General features: G+C 36.8%; 1 protein-coding gene across 1 annotated transcript; it reads left to right on the top strand.

Moving 5' to 3' along the window:
* Nucleotides 1-23,877: 23,877 nt before the first annotated feature.
* On the top strand, nucleotides 23,878-24,597 carry LOC108914011 (craniofacial development protein 2-like). The gene has a single exon (XM_018719702.1). It carries the CDS (start codon nucleotides 23,878-23,880, stop codon nucleotides 24,595-24,597), a length of 720 nt encoding a protein of 239 aa, XP_018575218.1.
* Nucleotides 24,598-25,147: the final 550 nt, after the last annotated feature.

The following is a 25,147-nucleotide window of genomic DNA, read 5'->3' as shown; positions in this document are numbered from 1 at the left end:
TAGGTGCCAACAACATGTTGTTAGAGATCAATAAATTATTGGAAAACCATGAATTTCAAAATTATTTGCTTGAACAAAAAATACAATGGCGTGTCATACCTGCACGGTCACCAAATTTCGGTGGTTTGTGAGAAACCGCCGTAAAAAATATTAAATATCACTTACAGCGAGTACTTAATAATATTTTATAATTTAAAGAATATTTTTAACAAATATCGAAGCTATTTTGAATTCGACCATTATGCCCTTTATCCGATGATTCAAAGGACCTGGAAGCGTTAACACTAGATCATTTTATCATTGAAAAGCTACTAACTTGCAATTCCAGAACCCAATAAGGAAAATTCCATTCCACCACATACGTCAAATGGCCCAACATTTTTGGACTAAGTGGAAAATCGAATATTTACATCAACTTCACCAGAGAACCAAATAGAAGTTTGACATAGATCTGTCATCAATCGTGGGTTCTCTGGTGCTGGTGCTTCTAAAGCAAGACAACGCCCCCCCTCTTCATTGGCACAAGGGAAGGATCATCGCCGTTCATCCTGGAGCTGATAAGAAGGTGCGGTAGTGTCAGTGAAAACTAAGAATGGTGTAGTAAATCGTTCAATTGGGAAAGTGTGTTTATTTCCCAGTTGAAATTAATATTTTCGGTGCAGAATACCCCTCCACTTTTCTTTGAAAGGAGATCTTTCCAGGGGGGCGGTACGTTCTGTAAAATATGTAAATTGTTAATATATTATATTCGCTAAAATATGTCTCTGTATGTTATACAATTGTTAATATATCTCAAACCAGGGAGACGAATTTTTGTTTTTTAGTCGTTTATAATATGTAAATGTGTTGTACAAAAATGTTGTAATCACAATACATTTTTATCATAATCAATAAATAAGCAAGAAGCAAAATATTTGCTGTTTAATTCTGGATATTAAATCCAGTAAAAGAGAAAATTAAATCAGTGTCAGCAACACAACAATCTTATTTAAAAGAATTAAACTTTTATTCTTGTGGAATGATAGGTCTCGTGGCGAACAAAAGTAACCAAAGAGCAGTACCTAATGGCAAGTAGTTTGGGAAATTGCTTTTTAATAAACTTGTAATGAACCAGTATTATTTTCCGTTTTATGCAAGGCCGTTGGCCATATATTTATTAATTAGTTTAATTGGGGAAGAGCAATTACTCGCGAGTCGAGCCGAAACCGTCCGTTGCCCCACTCTGCTGAGTGCCGCGCGCATAATCCCACCAAGACTCCCGCTCAGTCAAGGGGGGATTGAGACAATAAAACCAACGTTCCTGGACGAAAATCCTCAGTTCGCTGCCAGAACTCGAACAACTCCAACACCAGCCTGAGGACCACCCCGAGGACCCGAAACCGACCAGAGACCGCCATCCGACCTAAGGAGTTAGCCGCCGGGAGCAACCATCCGGAATAAGTAAGCAGATTGTATTTTCCTATGTTTACCTGTCCTGCTATGGAATATGTCTGGCCGTTTTGAACTTTGGCAAGAAAGTACGACCACAGCGTTGTCGGCGAAGGTTTGGCTGGGTGTTCCACCGCCCTCGTTCGACGAACGTTGTCCGTCACGTCAACCGAACTGCTGGTTTGGCTGGGTGCTCCACCGCCAGTAGAGGACGTGAAGGTGTCAGACTGTACGGCAGCAGCGTTGTCGGCGAAAGTTTGGCTGGGTGCCTCACCGCCAGTAGAAGACGTTGTGTGTCGGCTGTGCAGCGACGGATAGACCCTCGAAGTTTGGCTGGCTGCCTCACCGTTTCTGAGAGAAATCTGTCGGCCGCCCCGCATTTGAACGCGTACCTCGTCCAGACTTTGCCTCCTGTTCACCAACATAATTCATTTTCCTGACTACCGTTTGCTTATTTATGCCCGTTGTAAACTGCTTTGCTTGGCTTTCTCCCTGGCTGGTTAAATTTTCGCTTAATTTCCGTCGCTGTGCTAGAAACCACCTCTAATATTGATTGGTAGAATTAGAGTAACCCGTAATTATTTTTCTCTGTTTCAGAGCCAATTGGGAACGACTTATTTTATTGATTATTTATTACTCTAATTTATTAACCTTATTTGTTCTTCCCTTTCTAGCACCGACCGAAATTTAAAAAACCCGAATAATTATTTTAGAGTACCGTTTCTTAAAGTATAAGATTGTTTATTAAATAAACCAAACGCCAAATACTCCGTTTTTCTACCGGACCGATTTTTGTGTTGATATTTGACTACGTGCTAATTTTGTATTTATTTACAGCACCGGAAAACCGCATAGGCATTTTAAATCCGTCGTAAATAATAATTGCTCTAACCCATTTTTGTTTTGACTACACCGCTTGTAAATTATTTGTATATTTTTGATTTTAGTTAGTTTTAATAATTGTAATTAGAATTTATTCAACTTTTGTTTGTTTCAATTTCCGTAGGCCTTATTAATATAAAATAAATCTAGTAAATATATTTCCAGTTTGTATTCATTTTTAACGCCGACAAGTTTGATAAAATTGGTTAAATTGATAAAATAAACCCCTGGAATTAAACTTTCTTCACTGTAGCTATCTCGAGTACTTACTCTAAACCGAGGGTAGGGTTCACGTGGAGTTTCCCTCACGTAAAAGATAGGGAATCTGGTGCCCGAGACAAACCGAACAAAAAGATTTAATCCGGAGTACGTTCCTGTGACGTCACTCACCACCGCCGGCTGCCAACCACCGCTGCCGATAAAATAGTAGTCAAGGGTCGTCATAAAATTAGGCGTCCAAACAGGGACGCAGTGACGTCAATAAATATGGTAAATTAGAATTCGAAGTTGTAAATTAAGATTCCGTTTAGAGTTGGTAGTATACCGGGGGCGGCCACAAGTAACGTCAGAACCGAACCGTCACCACCAAAGTAAAGTAAAGATAAAGTACGTTACAAAAATTTGGCGCCCGAGCAGGGACCGTTATTTTCTTTAATACTGTATAGAGACCGTTATTTTCTTTTATTTAAATACCGTTTAGGAACTGTTATTTTTCTTTTATTTAAATATTGTTTAGGGACCGTTGTTTACTGCTGTGTAAATATAATTAAAAGCAATCGTTTGCTTTTGGTTAAATCATTCAAAACCATTATTTTCCGTTTAAATTTAATTTAGAGAATTTGTTTAATTGTTGAAAGGCCTGTAAATTTTTTTCTTTTAATTGAAAAGCAAAAGTAATTTTTTTTGAACCCCGTTGAATGCGGTTAGAGCAATTTTCTTTGTAAATATTGAAGTTAGAACAAGACCGATTTGAATTTAATACTTTTGATAACAAGTAGTCAAATACCGAAAATAGTCAGTGTTACCAGATTTTGTCTAAGCCTGTTCTGAAGGCACTAAAGTTGTAAAATTGATTTGTCCGTGTAGAGTTAAAGGCAAAAATCCCGGAAAAGTGAACAGCTAATTTTTCCGAAATTAATCAAACTAGACCTCTAATATTCAAGACCAAGTCTCGTAGAAGGATTTACTACCGATAACCGAAAATTACCGATTTTTACCGAGTTCAGCCGTAGCCTTCCTAGCCACAGGAGAGGCATGGAAAGTGTAAGTTTCACCATTTTCAAGGGTGAAAAATCGATTACAACCAGTTCCGAACCGATCCGACAAGTCACCTCCAAGATATAACCGATAAATCGTTGGAAAACGCGATTTAAGAAAAGTTTGACTAATAATTAGTACCAGGCGTGCAAATAGAGCACCGACACCGACTTTGAAATTTTACCCGGATTTTCACCCGGAGTTAGGATTTGAGTGGAATATAGCAAGCGACCCCTAATTTTTAAGTAAATCGAGGGTATACAATCTATTTTTGATAGTTTTATTGCAATCCGAGCTACCGTTTCCAAGATAGGTTATCCCTATCTGTTGATACCGACTTTCTAATTGGGACGTCTGGCTAAATCGTAATAAACTATCAGAATGCCGTCCGACACCGGCCGCAATAACATACCGCACCCAGAGAGACCTGAACAATCCGGAGATTCTAGTGAGGATGAACAACCGCCAGCAAGAGTAAGCTGGCTTTACACGCTCAAGAAAGATGAGCTTGTCAGAGAACTAGAAAAATTCTCTTTGACCACCAAGGGAACAGTACCGATACTAAGAAAGAGATTAGTAACATTTTTCCGAGGGGGTTATCCCAAATCCGGGAAAAATCAGCGACAACCGTCTTCATCCTCTGGACCTGATACCGAACCGCCTTGTTTCCAGCCAAACATGGAATCCACGAAGAGAGCCGTCAAAAAGAATCACACCATTGGGGGATATATGTGACAAAGTCCGTACTTGGAAATTGCAGTTCAATGGAAAAACCGATGCTACTGAATTCCTGGAAAAATTGTATGAACTGCAGGATAAAAGCGAAATTTCAACTACCAGCTCTGTTCGAAGTTTTTTAAGGCAATGCACTGGCATGGTACCGAAATAACCGAGATACCTGGACTACATGGGGAAAATTTTTAGCTGACTTTAAATTATTTTATTTACCGGTAAACTACCAGGACTCTTTGGAAGAGCAAATTCAAAGACGAAAGCAGAACACCAGCGAAACCGGGAGAGATTATATTGCGGCGTTACAAACATTAATCCGCCGCCACGGAGGATTTTCACCAGAAAAGATGCTGCGTCGCTTATATGAGAATTTACTGCCAGAATACCGCCAGTATATACGTCAAAGCGACATCATGAGTACTAGTGATCTGGTAGCCCGTATAGATGAATTTGAGACGTTGAGTAAAGAGCTCAAATACCGTAACACATTACCGGGCTATAGCTCAGACCGAAAAGAGTTACCGCCTCCAAGAAACCGGGAACCAGTGAACTCACGACCACCGTTTAGGCCCCGAACTTCCGTAGAAAATAAGAACAGGCCAGAACCTACCCCCGAAAGGCCTGCTGGACCAGCCCCACCGTCACCTGAGACCCGACCTACACAGTCAACACCATCGCCTGGCAGCTTCAACCGGAGAACTATTTGCTGGAGATGTGGTCAACCTGATCACAACCGATATGAATGCCGAGCTCCACCGAAATTATTTTGTTCCAGATGTGAGCAAAATGGAGTGATGACCCGCGACTGCAAATGTAACCGCCCTTCAACATCACACAATACAGCCATCGCCGGAGGAGATAACCGCCCACATATACAAGTGAAAATTAAGAACAAATATTTTTCCGCACTTGTAGATACCGGAGCTTTGCTCTCTTACATCAGCAACAAGGTAGCCGACTACTGCAAAGACCTGAACATGCCATTCCAAGAGGTAGAAACACCGATTACCGTATTGGCCAATGGGCAACAAGTAACCGTTCGTGGTGGATATAACCTGGAGTTTTTAATAAATAAAACCAAGTTTTCCCAATTAATATACCATCTACCCGATTTAACATCCGATATGATAATTGGGATGGACATACTGAGCCGAAATAATTTTAGAATGGACTTATTAAGTAACATCATTTACTTCAACGATAAAAAAGTCCATAGGTTACCGCCGACAACACCGTATACTCCAGTGGGAGAACTCTCCCTGCACTTAACCGAAGACGAAGAAACCTGACTAAAACAATTCCTGGATCAGGAATTACCAAATTTTTCCGATATAAAAGGTGCTACTAAACTAATCCAGCATCAGATCCGCCTTTCCCAAGCGGAACCGATTAAACAAAGATACCGACCTCAGAACCCCCGCGTGCAGGCAATTATTAACCAGGAAGTGGACGACATGCTAGAACAAGGGATAATAGAACCGTCAAATAGCCCTTGGATCTCACCAGTCGTGATAGTCCGGAAGAAGGATGGAAGTCCAAGATTTTGCATCGACTTCAGGAAAGTAAATGAAGTCACCCAGAAAGATGCATACCCACTACCGTACATAAATGCCATCCTGGATAAACTTCGCCGAGCCCGGTATATCTCTAGCATCAACCTGAAACAAGGGTACTGGCAAATTCCCCTGTCATCCGAAAGTAAACCTGTCACCGCTTTTACCGTCCCCGGAAGAGGACTTTTTCAGTTTCAGTGTAATGCCGGTTGGACTACATTCCGCACCTGCCACTTTTCAACGCCTGTTAGACCGTATCATTAGTCCTGAACTAGAACCGCATGCATTTGCGTATTTGGATGATATAATTGTCTTAGGGGAAACGTTTGAGAACCGTCTGGAAAATCTTAAGGAAGTTTTCCGCCGACTGCGTATGGCCAACCTGAAATTAAATCCTGACAAATGCCAGTTTTGCAGGAAATCTTTAAAATATTTAGGCCATATAGTAACCGGTGAGGGAATCCGCACCGATCCAGAAAAAGTGGAAGCAATCCAAAAGTTTCCAACCCCGAAAAATGTCCGAGATGTCCGACGCTTTCTAGGTACAGCTTCCTGGTACCGTAGATTTGTTCCGTCATTTTCAGAAGTAGTTGCACCGTTAACCAGACTACTCAAGAAAAATCACCGTTGGAAATGGACTGCTGAACAGGAAAAAGCTTTCACAGCTTTAAAGAAATGTCTTACCGAAGCCCCGATTTTGACTTGCCCCGATTTTGAAAAACTGTTTATTTTACAGACTGATGCTTCCGATATTGGCCTAGGGGTGGCCCTGACCCAAAATGTTGAGGGAACTGAACATGTCGTGGCATATGCTAGCCACACCCTCAACTCTGCCGAGAAAAAATATTCCACCACCGAAAAGGAATGTTTAGCCATCGTGTGGGGAATTGAGAAAATGAGGCCATATCTGGAAGGATACCGTTTTACCGTTATCACCGACCACCAGTCACTCCGTTGGCTTCACTCCGTTAAAAATCCGACTGGACGTCTAGCAAGATGGAGCATATTTTTACAACAGTATGACTTCGACATCCAGTACCGCCGAGGTGCTTTAAACCATGTTGCTGATGCATTATCTCGTCAACCCCTACCTGATTCTTTCACCGAGGATGCCGACGAACTATGTGCTCTAGAGGGGGCACCAGAGTGTTCTTGGTACCGGCAGAAAAAGGAAGAAGTAGAAAGGAGTCCCGAGGCATTCCCGGATTACTGTATTCGTAATGGCCGGCTATACCAACACATTTGGGATTCTAGAGATCTGACCGAACCCGAGCTTAGCGACCGTGGAAGCTGTGTGTACCGAAGCCAATGAGACCGAACGTGATGAAGGAAAACCATGATGTTCCCACCGCTGGATACATGGGAATTTCTGGGAAACCGTCAGCACCGACTTAATTGGACCGTTACCGAGGTCCAGTAAGGGCAACCGATTTTTAATTGTATTCCAGGACCGTTTTACCAAGTGGGTTGAATTTCGACCACTCCGAAGTGCCACCGCCCGTAACGTTACGCAAGCCCTCTACGAGGACATCATTTGCCGTTATGGATGCCCGAAGGAGATCATCAGTGATAATGGAACGCAATATGATCGCCGTTCATTCCATTCCTTATTACAATACCTGGATATACAGCACCGTTTTACTCCGCCCTATATCCGCAAGCAAATCCTGTTAAGAGGACAAACCGTACTATCAAGACAATGATAGCGCAATTCTGTTAACAGGATCACCGTCACTGGGACCAACATCTAGCCGATTTCAAATTTGCAATCAACAGTGCCCGTCACGAATCCACTGGATTCACACCCTCCTTCCTGAACAAGGAATCTATCCAAGAAGAAGGGCCGTCCGAAATCGACCGTGAGAACCATGTAAACCGTGTATCGAAACTGAAAGAAGTTTTCGATCTAGTAAAACTAAATTTGTCACATGCCTTTAACACGCAAAGTCATTATTATAATCTCCGCCGGCGTGACTGGCGATGTCGCGTAGGAGACTGGGTAATGAAGAGGGAGAATCCGTTGTCATCCGCGGTTAGAGGTTTTGCGGCAAAACTAGCTCCGAAATACTCCGGACCGTATACCGTAATTAAAGTAATTTCACCCGTGGTTTATGACTTAAAATCCGAAGCGGGAAAGAAATTAAAAAGAATCCACATCAAGGATTTAAAACCCGTACCTGAACCGAATGCATAATGCATACGCGAGGAGCGCAACCAGTCACAAGGAAAATCCCCAAGCATACCGAAAATAAAACCTGTTTATTTGAACCGATATCTTTGTTGTAATTAAATTATTTTCTTGTTTCTCCAAGGAAATGGAAAGTCTCGTACTTGAAGTCCACATAACCGAATCTGATAAGGCAGATTTTCTCCTCGTCGCTCTTGACGAGGCCATAAATGAAAAACCCAGTCTCGTCGAATCCGTTACCAACGTTACCGACGTTACCGACCACCCAGAAGACACCGCAACGCGCCTAACGACCCAGGAACCGGCGAAATCAGTCAAAACTGTGGCATCCGACCCCGACCCGAAGGACGCGGTAGCCAACCAAAACCAGAGCCCAGGTAGAGTCGCAGCACCCCCACCGCCGATTAGAATCCAGACCAGGGAACACCAACCGATTTATTTACCAGTGGACACTCGTGTCCTCTGTTGGCGGTGTGGCTATCCAGGACATGTGCGAGCACACTGTATCGGCACCCCCCGGCTTTTCTGCTCTCAGTGTGGTCAAATGGGTGTTATGAGCCAAGACTGCACCTGCCAAGGAATCCCGAAACATCCAAAAACCGCCCCGACGCCTACAGTCTAAAGGCGTACAATGTTGCTTATACCTGCAGGCGCTTAGAACTCCACGGCGAGACCAAGCTACACAGTGGGAAGGAATCCCAGTACAACGAACCGGACGACGGGCTAGGTCAGTAAGTTCGTACTTCAAACCATGAGCAAGTTATCCAAAATTTATTAGAAGGTTGTAAAAGGTGTACGTGGCCCCAATAAAGAATTATTCACAAATGGGACACGCACCTTAATAGGAGGAAATTTTATTTACCGTCATTAGTTTTAAGTTAATTTCAGCTAGTGATAAGTTTTAAGAAAGAAAAATAAAATAAAATTATGTAATGAACCAGTATTATTTTCCGTTTTATGCAAGGCCGTTGGCCATATATTTATTAATTAGTTTAATTGGGGGAGAGCAATTACCCGCGAGTCAAGCCGAAACCGTCCGATGCCCCACTTTGCTGAGTGCCGCGCGCATAATCCTACCAAGGCTCCCGCTCAGTCAAGGGGGGATTGAGACAATAAAACCAGCGTTCCGGAATAAGTAAGCAGATTGTATTTTCCTATGTTTACCTGTCCTGCTATGGTATATGTCTGGCCGTTTTGAACTTTGGCAAGACAATACGACCACAGCGTTGTCGGCGAAGGTTTGGCTGGGTGTTCCACCGCCCTCGTTCGACGAACGTTGTCCGTCACGTCAACCGAACTGCTGGTTTGGCTGGGTGTTCCACCGCCAGTGGAAGACGTTGAGTGCAGGTTCGTACGGCAGCAGCGTTATCGGCGACGGTTTGGCTGGGTGCCCCACCGCCCTCGTTCGACAAACGCTGTGAGCCCCTTTACTGAAACTGCTGGTTTGGCTGGGTGTTCCACCGCCAGTAGAGGACGTGAAAGTGTCAGACTGTACGGCAGCAGCGTTGTCGGCGAAGGTTTGGCTGGGTATTCCACCGCCTAAGCTTGATAAACGCTGTAAGGCACAATAACCGGAACTGCTGGTTTGGCTGGGTGCCCCATCGCCAGTAGAAGACGTTGTGTGTCGGCTGTGCAGCGACGGATAGACCCTCGAAGTTTGGCTGGCTGCCTCACCGCTTCTGGGAGAAATCTGTCGGCCGCCCCGCATTTGAACGCGCACCTCGTCCAGACTTTGCCTCCTGTTCACCAACATAATTCATTTTCCTGACCAAACGCCAAATACTCCGTTTTTCTACCGGACCGATTTTTGTGTTGATATTTGACTACGTGCTAATTTTGTATTTATTTACAGCACCGGAAAACCGCATAGGCATTTTAAATCCGTCGTAAATAATAATTGCTCTAACCCATTTTTGTTTTGACTACACCGCTTGTAAATTATTTGTATATTTTTTATTTCAGTTAGTTTTAATAATTGTAATTAGAATTTATTTTACTTTTGTTTGTTTCAATTTCCGTAGGCCTTATTAATATAAAATAAATCTAGTAAATATATTTCCAGTTTGTATTCATTTTTAACTCCGACAAGTTTGATAAAATTCCGATCAGTAAAAAAGTCTTGTCTTTTTATGACCTACACTGATAAGTCCGTTTATTTTAAAAGTAAAATAACAATACACTCAAAGAACTACTTTGATTAAAAGTAAGAGAAATATAACAGACCCCTGGAATTAAACTTTCTTCACTGTAGCTATCCCGAGTACTTACTCTAAACCGAGGGTAGGGTTCACGTGGAGTTTCCCCCACGTAAAATATAGGGAAACTGGCGCCTGAGACAAACCGAACAACCACCGCTGCCGATAAAATAGTAGTCAAGGGTCGTCATAAAATTAGGCGTCCAAACAGGGACGCAGTCCATATATCCTTTAAATATGAGGTTTGATAACATTGCAGGGCCCAGTTCCCAATTGTGCATACGCTGCAACTAAAGCGCACCGTTGTTTGACGGCACACTACCTTGTTCAGTGTCGAGGTATGAAAATTACTAAAAAATATTTTAAAAAATAATTTTTCATTGAATTTCAAGAAATAAACTATTAATACTTGTTTCTAAAGGTCAAAGGAAGCCCTCATTATAAATATGACCCTCACTCAAAGTTATACCCTGTATGTATAATCAGCTGCTTTGATTTCAGATATCCTCTGGAAATCATAGATGAAAGAATTAGCCTATTGTCAAATGTCAAACTCATGGACACTTATGGAAACGAGGTGTGAGATTAATGGTGGGCCTTTGGAACTTGAATGAATATTTTCGTTTTGTGGCGGTGTTGAGATCTATCCATGAACTAATACTTAAAAAAGCAGTGTAAATAGTGAATTTATTGGTGAAGTGATTACATCCAAAGATTAGTTATTCTTTGACTACATAGGAAGAAAATATATTTTATGGCACCTAATGCGCCATTAATTTGCATCATGCCAATTTTCGCTCAGTTAAACAGAATATGGAAGCATGACACTTGGCTCATTCAAACTTTACTATTGAATTCTTTATAACTGGTAAGTAGTGAATTATTAAATATTTAGATAGGCGTATGATGCAATTGATTCATACAATGTATAAAATATATCGACAAAATGTAACAGTAGCTGTAACAAAATTTTCGAATTTTATCAAGTGCCTGTGGTTTGCACATTTATATCAGTCATCAGATTTTTTCTGTAACTGTATTTTTGGTTTATTCACTACCTATTTATGTTTCTAAAATTTAATTTTAATTTTTAAAAAAATAACACCAAATATAATTTTGTATGTCATAATAGGTTAAATATTTGTAATTATTATTTAGATGAGTTACTAATTTATTTATTTGTATTTTATTTATTTATTTATTATACAGTATGTTTCACTTAAAGTCGGATCACCTCCGTATTTAGGATGGCGTTGGCCGATTTCCAAAATTCTTTTTTATGTGGTAGTACTCAAAAGGCCTATTTTTGATATTATATTTTTTGACATATGATCTTCTCTACGGCTTAGTAAGAGAAGAAAAGAACCCCAAAAATTAAAAAATATATTAGGCATTTTTTAAGAAAGAAATGGATAACATTTCACACCTCAAAGCCCTAAGTACAAAGTGTCATTATTATAGCTTTTACAGAGTGTTCACAAAATAGGTGCAAACTTCGAAAAAATTCACTCTTTGCAGTTGAAAATATTTTCAAGGTATTTTTCCATAATTTTATTAACTTATGCATGCTCACAATAAGACAACCAAATTATATATTTTTTTATTTTACCAGAAATGAGTTTCACAACGAAATAAAATTTAAATATTACTGTTTTCTATTAGTCCACCATCATTTGGTATGCACTGTTCAATTTGTCTCCTCTTATTCTAATAACTTTTCTCAACTGTTGTGGTGTTATTTGTCGACATGCTTATCTAATTTTATTACATAAATCTTAATTAATTAAAAAAATTAATGCGTTTTGTGGGACATCACATCAGTTGAGGAGAGTTATTAGAAATAAGAGGAGACGAATTGAACAGTGCATACCAAATGATGAGCTAAAACAGTACTAATATTTAAACTTTATTTCGTTGTGAAACTCATTTCCGGTATAATAATAAAAAATATATAATTTGTGAGCACTGTATACCGAATTATAAAAAGCCATATATTTTAGATATTAGATTTGCTGTAGCCAGATGGAAAATAAAAGTAACACATTAATTTCTAAATCGATACCTAACAGTGGCGACGAGGATGGGATGAAGCGAAGATTCAGAGGTTAGTTGATGCAAAAATTTCATATCCCGTAGGCTATTCAGAATGTTATCTACCAACAATTATTAGATGAAAAATCAAGTAAATATACTACTATTAGTACACATAAAGGGTTATTTGTTTATAAACGTTTGCCCTGCTAAGTATCAAAATATCATTGACAATGTTTTACAAGGTATCGTTGGAGTAGTATGTTTTCTTGACGACATATTAATTACAGGTAGAAGTAACCAGTATTTAACAAGGGTTGGACAAGTTTTAAATAAGTTACAACAGTTTGGATTAATAATTGCCAAAGAATAATGTGAATTTTTTAAAGTTTGTGTTGTATACTTAGGTCATAAGATATATAAAAGAGGGTTGTATACTTGCAATGATAAAATTGAAGCTATTAAACGTGTGCCATATCCGACAAATATAAGTCGGTTGTAATCATTTTTGGGTCTAGTAAATTATTATAATAATTTTTTTCCTAATAGCTCAACCTTATTAGAACCGTTATATAAATTACTAAAAAGTATGTTCCATGGAATTGGGGCAATCATTTGTAGTATAACAACCCTAGGTTCGACAAAAAATAAGTAAACGTAGTTGTGGCCAAAAATATGAGATCGTCATAAGGACTACCTACGTTGTGTGTATCCATTTTTAATTGACCGGAAGGCGCTGGCTACTAACTTTGTAGAGGGGATGTATGGTTTAATTATATAAAACAAAAGCAGAGTAAATACACCTAACTTTATTATTTACGTACAACAGTCTTCAAATTAAACATGTGACAAATAGAAAGAACAACAAAAACATTAACAACCATTTAACATAAAATGAGAGTGCCAGGCTCACCTAGAGCTCCTGTGGGGAAAGAGCATGGCAGAGAAACCCACGATCGTTGCTCTTACCACCCAAATATAAATACAAAACAACCGCTAACCAAAGGCATAAATTAAGAACCTTTGCTAATGATAAATAAGACCTGTCTCATTTAATGTGTCACTAAATGTCATCTGTTACCTCATATTAGTCATACACACTTCCAAGTAAAACTGAAGAGGTTTGGTGTTAGTTAGCCGGCAGAGCCGGAAGGTACTGGAGTCCCATACGGGAGGCAATCCAGCTATAGTTGAGATTTCGGAAGATCCTTCATAACACTGGAGTCCCATACGGGAGGCAATCGAGCTTAATCCAGATTCGTTCCGCACGGGCGAAAATGTTAGTAAATTCAACAAGGCTCGTATAGACGTATGACATAAAGTGAGCACAAGAAATCAAAGAACAACCTAATCATGATAAAACAAGTTAAATGTGAAACAAAGAGGTCGTTAATGCAATATCTGGGCAGTCACGACAATATACATATTTTAACATGTAATAAATAATGAGCAATCTATAATAATAATTGTAACAATTTTATATTAGAAAAATATACGCCCCTGAGCGTAAGACAATGAAGGCTAAACATACACAAAGAATTATTATTATGAAACATCTATGTTTTTCGTATAACGTATTCATGACAAAAACAAGTTAGATGTGAAACAAAGAAGTCGTTATATATATACGACAATATATATATGCACATATATATTTTAACATGTAATAAATAATGGGCAATCATTAATAACAATTGTAACAATCTTACGTTAGGAAAATATACGCCCCTGAGCATAAAACAATGAAAGCTAAACATACAAAGAATTATTATCATGAAACATCTATAACCATCACAATCATAAGATTATATAGAACAATTAATAACAAAGTACTTAAAGAATATTACCTGCTAACTAATACCGGTTAAACACTTAATTTTCTACTACTTCTATATTTTTCACACTACACTGTCCGCCGATCGTCTTGCTACCTATTTGCCCACTGTTCTTACTTCAACTACCTATCTTCGACTCTTTAGGCTTCCTTCCAGAATTTCCTACCTAAGTGCCAGTTTTTTGTGCTTCCTTCTATCGACCGTTAATATTACGTTTTCATTGTTGTGCAACACTCATGTAACAGGTGACGTGGAAGTTGATAAGATAAGTACGGTTTTGCACAGACGCCCCTTTGGAAGATAGTGATGAGACGAACATGGCTCATAAATATCTTTCAACACCCAAAAACGGACTTTGCTTTCATTTGAATTAATGTCGCAGAAAGTGTAAACATTTGGAAATGGTTTGTCTGGTATGTACTTTATAAGGTCCAGAATATAACGGGTCGAATTTGTAATTAATGTGTTTCGAAGCATCAGAAACAGGATTTTCACGTAGAAGTTACAGATCTCCAACCAATACCGTTTCAAATGAGACATGCTTCTTTGACACACGTCGTTCTGCATAGACTCCACACTTCTAGGCATGACTTTGACCAAACCAAATCTCGACGGAAACAATAAGAGGCGGTCAGTAGACGCATCTGTTACCTCAACAATGGTGACCATAGGTGGAGGTGGCTTAAGTGTTGCTACAGGTCCTTTAGTTGGCTGACTCGGTCGCCCCTCGCTGGAAATACCTACTCTGCCTCTGGGTTCGTTAGGAGTACTGAAGTTGTTACTAATGCGGTCCTGGCTGCGACTGCTGTTAAGCTACTGCTGTGGCTGTTGCTGCTGGTGCAGTTGCCTCTCCTACTTTTGCTTCTACNGTGCTTCCTTCTATCGACCGTTAATATTACGTTTTCATTGTTGTGCAACACTCATGTAACAGGTGACGTGGAAGTTGATAAGATAAGTACGGTTTTGCACACATTGTAAAATTGCTTTTAATAAGGTTAAACAAAAATTAACTTCCGAGTTAGTGTTAGCACATGTTGATCCAGATTTGCCAATCAAATTAACAGTAGATGCTTCGTCATATGGAGTTGGTTGTGTACTATCCCATATGTACCCTAATGCCCCTAACGGTGATGAAAGGCCAATAGCGTCAGCTTTGAGTACGTTATCTCAGAAAAAAAGGTTAAAGTCAAGTAGAAAAAGAGGGATTAGTGATTATTTTTGGTGTAAAGCGATTTCACCAATATTTATGTATGAAAAACTTTACTTTAGTTACAGACTGTAAGGTGTTAACTGTTTTCGGTAAAAATAAGAGCATTCCGCAAATGGCAGCAAATTGTTTGCAAAGGTGGGCATTAATATTATCAAGTCATAATTATGATATAGAATATACAAAATCACATAAAAGTTAGGCAGATTTTCTCTTCAGATTTCCTCTAAGCGATGTGTTACCAGAAAATTTTAATTATTCTTATCTAAATTATGTTGAGGAGACTTATCAGTTGATTGTGGAACGGTTAAAAGAGAAACAGAAAATGAATTACTACTTGAGTTAAGTTAAGACTTATATTAAAAACGGTTGACCAAAGAGAGTTTTAAATGATGTTAAACTAATTTAAAAATTATTTAAACAGAGAATAATGCAATTATGTTTGGATATACATATATACCGAGGAGGGGCATTTATCTTGAGACAAAACAATATCTCGGTTGGACTCGATTATTTCGAAATAAGTTTCAGACAAAAATTGTAGGGCACCGAGGCGGCCATTGAAAGGTCCATATTACGACTTCCGGTCTAGACCCGAAGTGGTGTGTTAGACCGGAAGTTGATTTTTTTAGTAGAAGCGCCCATATTTTACCACGGATTTCGATTGAAAAACGAAACAAATGCTTTTTGTTTTTATTTTTTCGATTTAACCCATATTTTGACCATAAAATGGCCATAAAAGACAAACAAACAAGAATCTTGAAACAACGGAGTATCTTGTTGGGATCACTTAAAAAAATGTTTCCTACAAAAGTTGTAGGGTAAAAAGGGGGCTATCTTGACATAACCTTGAAAATGACCTTGACCTTGACTTCTACATCAAATTCAAAATTTTAAATGGGATTCTCTTTTTTGACTTCGGAAATTACAAGAGCGGGAAGTTTTACAATAAGATAAGAACTTAATCTCAAGAACAAGATCAGATATCAAGGTCATTTTAAGGTCGAAAAACTGTATAATTATTAACTACTTTTAGCAGTAGGTACTCAGTAATAACGACGTGGACGTAGTAGTTTTTTATTCCCTTTGAGGTGCTTGTTTTCGGTGAAATGAAGAAATTCTTCAGATTTCCGAAGGATTTTATGATCTGCTGAAGACTGAAGTGTGTAGGAGCAGGTCAAGATAGCCCCCTTTTCACCCTACAACTTTAGTATAAAAGGGAACTATAAGGATTTAAAAATTTTTTGATATTGATAATATTGACTCCATTTCTCATGCTGCATCTATTCCCAATTTTTTTGGATAAGTTGTGAATCACCCTGTATATATATATATATATATATAGTCGACCACAGTATCTTGTAACATCCAGTAAAAATTTCTACTTTTCTGCATCCACCTTAACTACTGTGTATATAAAGTATTAGTGCTATACAAAAATGTCAACAATACTCAAAAAAATAAAAAATGAAATCCTATCTTATTGAGCTCCAGTGTATATTCAATATATATTTTATAAGCTGATGATTTTATGACATCCTTAGAAATATTACCTATCTTGTGGCATCCTTACACAGTTGCCAATATTACTTACAAATAGTAATTTGTATATCGATAACATTAGCTAAAACTTCAAGTTCTTTTTCTTACTATGTATTATAGGATATTGATTATGTCATATGGTATGGAACTACAACGTTGATGGGTTTTTATTTTATTGTATGAATTGTTCAAATGGTTATTTAAAATGAAAAAGCCGCGGCGTGCTATTAAATTAGAGGGTGGAAATTGGAGACAAGGGTGAAAATGCAACCCTTACGGTTTTTTTAGTATATCTCGAAAACGAAGCAAAATTTGAGGGTATTGCATGGGAAAAATTTTGTTGATAATGAGATTTTCTATCGATATAGCTGATTTATAAAATTTATTTACTGCAAAATATATTCAAAAGAATTTAACAAAAAAATGCAAAAAATTCAATTTTTTGTTTTTTTTACTTTTATGCAAACACCTTTTTTCTGAGCAGAGATAGGTATAGGCAATATATAATAATATAAATAAATAAGTATAATAAAGACATGTTAAATTAATTTATCAGTAATAAATAAATGTTATACGAACGTGTAGTTTTTATTTTTTTTAACAAATTAATATATTAATTTATAAACATTTCTATTTGTTCAATTAAAATATACGTATTGTCAATTGTGACAATGCTCAACAAACAGAGGTATCAGATAAGACGATGTTCTTCAAGAAGTCGACGAAGAAATTGATGTGCAGTTTGATAATATGATTGAAGAAATATGATAATAGGCCCATTCAGTGATATATAATTTTAAACTTTTTCTTTCATTTTCTGATAGTATTTAACCACCTAAATATATCTAAAAAAAATTAGGTCAATAGGATTAATAAGTGATATATTTAATTCTGAATTTGTAAGACCTTTAAAAAGGTCAACACTGCGAGAGAACAGGTAATGACGTCACGATACCGGCCACTCGCCAGCAGTCGGAGAGATAAATCTCATTTTATACGGCTTCTAAGAAAGAGACGACAGTCTGTTTTCGGCTGCCTCGTCTAAACTGATGTGTAGATATTTGCTATACTTTTACCTATATTATATATCTATATTTTTAAGTGTATAAATAGAAAGTGTATAAGAGATATACATCAAGTCTTGTTGAAATGCATTTTTCACACAACATATTTATTATAAACATAGAATGTCTTGGAATATCTAAATACATTTTCGGATTTTTCTCAATGACGTAATTTTGCCTTCCATTTTGTGTACAAATGTACCCAACGTACTAGACTCGGTACTTGTGGATGTATGCGACGACGTGTATGTGCGAGCAACTCAGAACCACCCTCGTTTTTCTTTGATTGCCCGTCTATATTATTATTTAAATAAATTACTTATAGGTGCCTCTCGCAACGTATTTCGAAATTTTTGTGGACGGGAACGTTTAGATGGGGTAGAATTTATTTTTTCGACATAAATTTGAAAATTCTGCTCTAAATGTTTAAATAATAATATTTATAACCTCTTAGACGGGCAACCAAAGAAAAACGAGGGTGGTTCTGAGTTGCTTATAGGTCCCTCTCGCCGACGTATTTCGAAATTTTTGTGAACGGGTACGTTTAGATGGGGCAGAAATTTTTTCCAGCATAAATTTTATAATTCTGCTCTAAATGTTCAAATAATAATATTTAAAACCCTCTAGATGGAAAACCAAAGAAAAACTAGAGTGGTTCTTAACTGCTTATAGGTCCCTGTCGCCGTCGTATTTCGAATTTTTTGTGAACACGAACATTTAGATGGGGCAGAATTTATTTCCGGCATAAAGTTGAGAATTGTGCTCTAAATGTTCAAATAATAATATTTTACAACCCCCTAGACGTGCATCCAAAGAAAAACGAAGGTGGTTTTGAGTTGCATACCGTGGCTGGGGAAACCGTGGATAACATCACACAAACTTTTCATTTTTCGGTAATGAAATAAATATTTTATTCGGAGTCGATCCTGAGGTACTTTTGCAGCCTGGAACTATACAATATTTGTACAATCCTCGGTTTCGACCCATTTAGACATAAAAACAATAATTAACGAAACTGCGAATCGATCCACATATCGTATGTATTAACACAGAATGGGAAGAGAGCGAGCGTGAGCGGAGTGCTCTATTATGACGTCAGGCAATGGTTGCTCAACGTTTTTCCGCGCTCTGTTTTCATTAATTTATTTCACACATTTCTCGTTGAAACAAAAAATTGATTTTTGGCATACTAACTAATTAAAGGGTAAACTTTTGAAATATGCAATAAAAAAAATTTACTAAATGGGCCTATTAAAATTATAAAATGTAAAAAATTTAATTTAAGTTTAATAAAATGTTTTTTACATAAACTAATTTTATTATTTAAAATCTTTGCAAAAAAAGCAATTTTTAAGAAAAAGTAGTTATTAATTTGTGTAATATATACAGGGTGTTGCATCACGAGAGGGACATGGCTTAATGAGAGATAGAGGACATCTAGGGTAACTAGGATCGCCTATAGAAATAGCTCCTTAGCCATTCTTTACTGAGATACGGTGATTTATGATTTTTGGTCAAAACTGCTTTATGTCATAACTTTGGTAGGGAATGGAATAATGGGTTCATATTTGGTAGGGTTAATGCACTCACGATACTTCATGTATGCATGTATGACAGCAAAAAAATCCAGGTCCGGACTGCAAAAATTGTAAATTTTTTGTGCAAGTCTAGAAAACAACACTCTGTATGTATTTTTTTGAAATTCCCATACGATATTCGGAAAGAGCATAAAAAAGTGATTTTAAAGACATGTTTCTTTTTTTTTACACTTTGGTGGTTATTTAAATAAGCTATTGAATATACGAGACTACGGCTTCTAAAACTAAATTATGTGAAGGACACATGATAAAAATGGTTTTGCAACTAAAATTAGCGAAGGCTTAATTGAGGGTAGATGTTATAAATAAGCATGCATATTTTAAACCTCATTTTCTTTAAATAATATGTATTCCAGGTCCGGACTGCAAAATTTTTAATTTTTTTTTGTAACTCTAGAAAACATCGCCCCGTATGTATTTTTTTAGTATTCCCATACGATTATCGAAAAGAACATAAAAAAGTAATCTCAGCGACATGTTTCTTTTTCTTGTTACACTTTGATGATTACTTAAATATACGAGTAAGAAACACATGACATGAGTAAGTAAAAGATACATGATAAAAATAGTAGTTTATTTCTTTTAGTAAATAGTAGTAGTAGTAAATAAAGTTATGACATAAAGCAGTTTTGACCAAAAATCATAAATCACCCTGTATCACAATAAAGAATGGCCAAGGATCTATTTCTATAGTTACCTTAGATATCCTCTATCTCCCATTAAGCTAGGTCCCTCTCGTGATGCAACACCCTGTATATAAAGCCATATAACTTTTATTTATTATTGATAAATTAATTTAACATACGTCTTTATTAAATAAAAATGAATTACATACTCAAAAATAAGTAATAAAACAATATTGTCATAAATTCAGTAAAAACCGAAAAAAAGGCAAAGTTGAACGATCATAAGTCAGTCTATTTTCATCGAAAAACTTTTATAACCCATCATTTTGTAGGAAATTTTATATACTTTTCTTTCTATGAAGCAATGCCTATACCTATCTCTGCTCAGAAAAGTTATTTGCATAAAATTAAAAAAACAAGAAAATAGAATTTTTTGCATTTTTTGTTAAATTCTTTTTAATATATTTTGCAGTAAATAAATTTTTTTCGATAGAAAATCTCATTATCTACAAAAATTTTTCCTATGCATTACCCTCAAATTTTGTTTCGTTTTCGAGATATACTCAAAAAACCTTAAGGGTTGCATTTTCACCCCTATCTCCAATTTCCACCCTCTAATTTAATAGCACTCCGCGGTTTTTTCTTTCTGAATAACCGTTTGAACAATTCAAGCAATAAAAACCCATAAACGTTGTAGTTCCTTAGTACCTTGCTTTTTAAGACATAATAAATAGCCTATTAACTTAGTTATGTTTAATGTTTTGCGACATTTCCATATATTGCCCGATATTATTTGTAGCATTGTTCATTCAATTTTTAGTTTTATTGTGTATTTTTGCCACTCTAAAGATTAAAAAAAATCATAAATAAAGAGGTAAATAACGTTTCATGTTTTCTTAAATTATTGCTGAAATTATTTATTTGTGGTATAGTTTTCATTTCTTTTCTCTTTTTTTTTTGGGTCTTTTGCCATCTGTGAAAAAAATTAAAAAATTAGTGTACTAAACCCTCGTGCCAAAAGGTTCAGTCAAGGGTTATTTTTATGAAAACAGTTTTGCACAACCAAAAAATCTCATTAAATAAAACAGACAAAAAACACGTCACTTTGTATCGCGCCTTTAAAAAGTTGTTGACGTTTTGAAAATCTTTATTTTCGTCTTGATTTTTTTGACTTCTTTTTTAACGAGAATTAAAAAAAAAATTTAAAGACGAAAACACAATAGATTTTCGAAACGCCAACAACTTTCTGAAGTCCGTGATACAAAGTGAAGTGTTTTTTGTACTATATTTCGTATTTGTCTGCTTTTTTCAGTGCGAAATTTTTTGATTTGGGAAAACTGTTTTCATAAAAATAACCCTAGACTGATTCTTTTGGCGGTAGGGTTTATTTCACTAATTTTTCATTCTTTTCACAGATGTCAAAATATCCAAAAAATAGAAAAATTTTCCGATAAATTATTCACTTTTTATTTATTTTTATTAATTATTTCAAAGTGTTTTAAAGATACTTACTCGAAATTTGATGGTTGTATTTTATTTAGAAATATTGGCAGCAACCTACTAACTAGATAATGTTGATACATTATCTATTTCTATTGATATAGAAATTAAAAATACATAACTTGCAATAAAATATGTTTTATTTTTTTCCTCAAAAAAACAGTGCATTCTACGAAAAAAATTGAAGAGACCAATTTAAACACTATCTCGGAAATAAATATTTATTAACAATTGTGCAAAAAACGTACGTAAATCGTTCATGTATTGTAAATCGCCCGCTGTTCAACATTCCTTTAAAAATTTAAATGAATAGCAAATAATTTAATAGAATTAAATTAATAAACTAATTATATACCTAATATAACTTTGGGTTACAATTTAATCATTTTTATTATAACCTATTAAGTGAAATTTTATATTGCAAAAATAATTCACTTAAATTACCTACCTATTTATTGTTATCTTTACAAAATATAAAGTTTATTTAAAAAGTCCATATTATCAAATATATCGGCGTTCATATTCCGCGGTGCAAATTGTACCACAAACATTTTAAACATACATAATATAAGAGTAACAGCGTTGTCAAATTGCCGTGTTTACGAAAACGTTGGGGATGTCACAACCACCATAAGAAACATGAACTATATATATTCTTGGATGTCACAAATGCCATACAAAATATTCTGTGGTATATTAAATATACAGCAACAGCTTTTGTGTGCTGCCCCCTATGTAATATATCTCGGAAGTACATAAAGCGTTTAAATCTCACCCCATACAATTTTTGACATCCACTCATAATTTCTTTACAACATTGTATTAGTTTGTGCCAAGTAGTGGTGGACAGGGTAGGTTAACTAAGCAGCTCGTCCGGTATTGTTATTTAATTTTATATAAGGTGGAGTTATAGGTCGGATAGTACAGTGTCGATACGTGCGAAAATTGTGTTCCGTAGTTAAACACCTTTTAATCTGGGAAATTACGATCATTTAATTTTGATAGTGTGTAAATCATAACAGTAAAGCGGTTGGCAAACGAAAATAGTTTAGTAGGCAGTGTGTGAAATAAACTAAGAAGGTAGCAATAGGAAAAGACTAATAGTTGATTGAACTATTTAAGTGTTAAAGAGTCCGGTTTCCGACGAGTTGACCGGGGCCGGGTCTTTTTGCGCGGTGAGCCATACATTCCAGAGATAATAGCACGTAAACAAAGAACAGGGACGGACCCAATAAATTTAGTGAGGAAGGCAAGAAAAAGGGAAACGTAATGGAGTCGGATACATCTGATGAGGGTAAACGGAAAAGAGGAAATGGATTAGAAGAAGATCTGTTTAAAAAATCTAAGAAGACGTATAGAAGCCCACAAAAATCAAATGATGACATGTTGAAAGAAATGATGGTACTAATGAGAGGACTTACAGCAGACGTGAGAGATATTAAGATAGAGCAACAGGCCCAAGGGGAAGCTACTAAAGCTTTGAGAGAAGAAATAAGAGAATTGAGGAATGAACAAGCGGAGTATAAAAAGGAGATAGGGAGGCTAAAAGATGAAAATGAAAAGGCGATGGCGGAAGTAAATGACTTAAGAAAAGTAATAAATGCAAACAGTGAAAGAGTAGATAAACTTGAAAGTGAGAAAAGAAGGAAAAATATAATTGTGCAGGGACTAACGGCGGATGCTGGAGATAGCAGACAATGAGGAAGCTTATTGAAGAGGAGTTAGGAGTAAAAATACTGATAAAAGCAGCGCATAGATTGAGTGCGAAAACATGTCTGGTGGAATTTGACAGTGAAGAGAACAAACTGGAAGTGATGCGGAATAAAAGTAAACTGAAGAATAGGCCAGACAACAGAATATTTATCAATGATGACATGACAAAGGAAGAAAGGGTTATTCAGAAGAAAATTAGGCAGAAAGCAAATGAAGAAAATACTAGGGGAAAAAATGTTAAAACAGGGTTTCTGAAATTAGTGGTAGATGGAAAAATTTGGAAATGGAATAAGCGTGAGGATATGCTAGAAAAATTTGGAAGTGTAGCAAGTGGTACAAAAAACTAGAAAATGTGACTGTCGACAGTGATATGGACCTGACCCGGCAACAAAAATGACATAGACTAGGATTAAACGGATTTAGTGTTAAGAAGAAAATAAGAAAGAGACGAAATAAGATTAGGATAGGTACATGGAATGTTAGAGGTACATTTACGGAAGGCGCTCTGAAACATTTATGTGGGGAAATGAGAAGATATAATGTAGATATTCTGGCATTACAGGAAACTAAGCAAAAGGGCAAAACGATCACAGAAGTGGAAGACCATACATTTTTTAATAGTGGGGTTGAGAATAGGAGATTAGGGGTAGGATTTATAGTTAATAACAGATTTAAAAATGAAGTCATTGAGTTTGAGGGGGTCTCAGATAGAATATGTAGAATAAGAATCAAAGGCCAATTTAGAAAGATTAATATAATAAATGTGCATGCACCATCTGAAGAAAAGGACCTGGAAATTAAAGTAAAGTTTTATGAGGATTTGGATAGAATCTTGGGAAGGCTTCCAAGGTTTGATGTCAAATATGTAATTGGTGCTATGAATGCTAAAGTGGGAAGGGAGGAGGAATACAGAGAAGTAACGGGAGGTAAAAGTAGACATGCAATTAGTAATGATAATGGAAAGAGACTGATAGAATTCGCGTTAGAGAGTAATATGAAAATTGTCAGCACCGCCTTTGACCACAAAAATATACATAAAGAAACGTGGATAGCACCAAATGGCGAGACAAGGAACCAAATTTATCATGTCCTTATAGAGAGAAAACATGCTAAGGACGTTACTGATGTGAGAAGTTACAGAGGAGCAGACAGTTACACTGATCACATATTAGTTATAATAGAAATGAGACAGGAACGACCTTTTGAGAAAAAAATATGTGAAAAGGGGAGAGCGGGTGAGATATGATGTAGCAAAACTAAAAGACATGGCAACAGCAGTACATTTTGAGCGAGAAATGGCAAGATAATTGGCAACGAAACCCCATAAGGAGCAGATAGAACAAGAATGGGCACAGATCGCGACTGTTATGGAGGAGGTGGCAAGAAAAAGATTGGGAAAGTGTAAAAGGAAACAAACAAATAAATGGTTTGATGAAGAATGTAAGCAAATGTTGGGACGGAGAAATAAAGCACGGCTGAGGTTACTAGAGGAAAGGAGCGAAAACAACAAACGGAGGTACGAGCGCGCTCGTGGGGAAGCCAAGGCGATTTGCAGCAGGAAAAAGAAGGAACATCTAGAGCAGGAACTAAAGGAAATAGAAGAATTGTATGTTAGTAAGGAAATGAGAAATTTTAATCAGGAAGTTAAAAAAAGTAAAAACAACAGCGCCAAACAACCCCAGTATTTGAAAACTCAGGATGGCTCCTTGGTTGGAGATGCGGAAGGGAAATTGCAGAGATTTGCCCAGTATTTCTCAGAAATACTAAATGAGAATGGGGAGGAAGACTGTTCGAGA

Source organism: Anoplophora glabripennis, unplaced genomic scaffold (genome assembly GCF_000390285.2).
Source record: "Anoplophora glabripennis isolate ALB-LARVAE unplaced genomic scaffold, Agla_2.0 scaffold1307, whole genome shotgun sequence".
NCBI classification, from domain to species: domain Eukaryota; kingdom Metazoa; phylum Arthropoda; class Insecta; order Coleoptera; family Cerambycidae; genus Anoplophora; species Anoplophora glabripennis.
The sequence above is the reverse complement of the archived record's forward strand: the minus strand, read 5'-3'. Positions and strand labels throughout refer to the sequence as shown.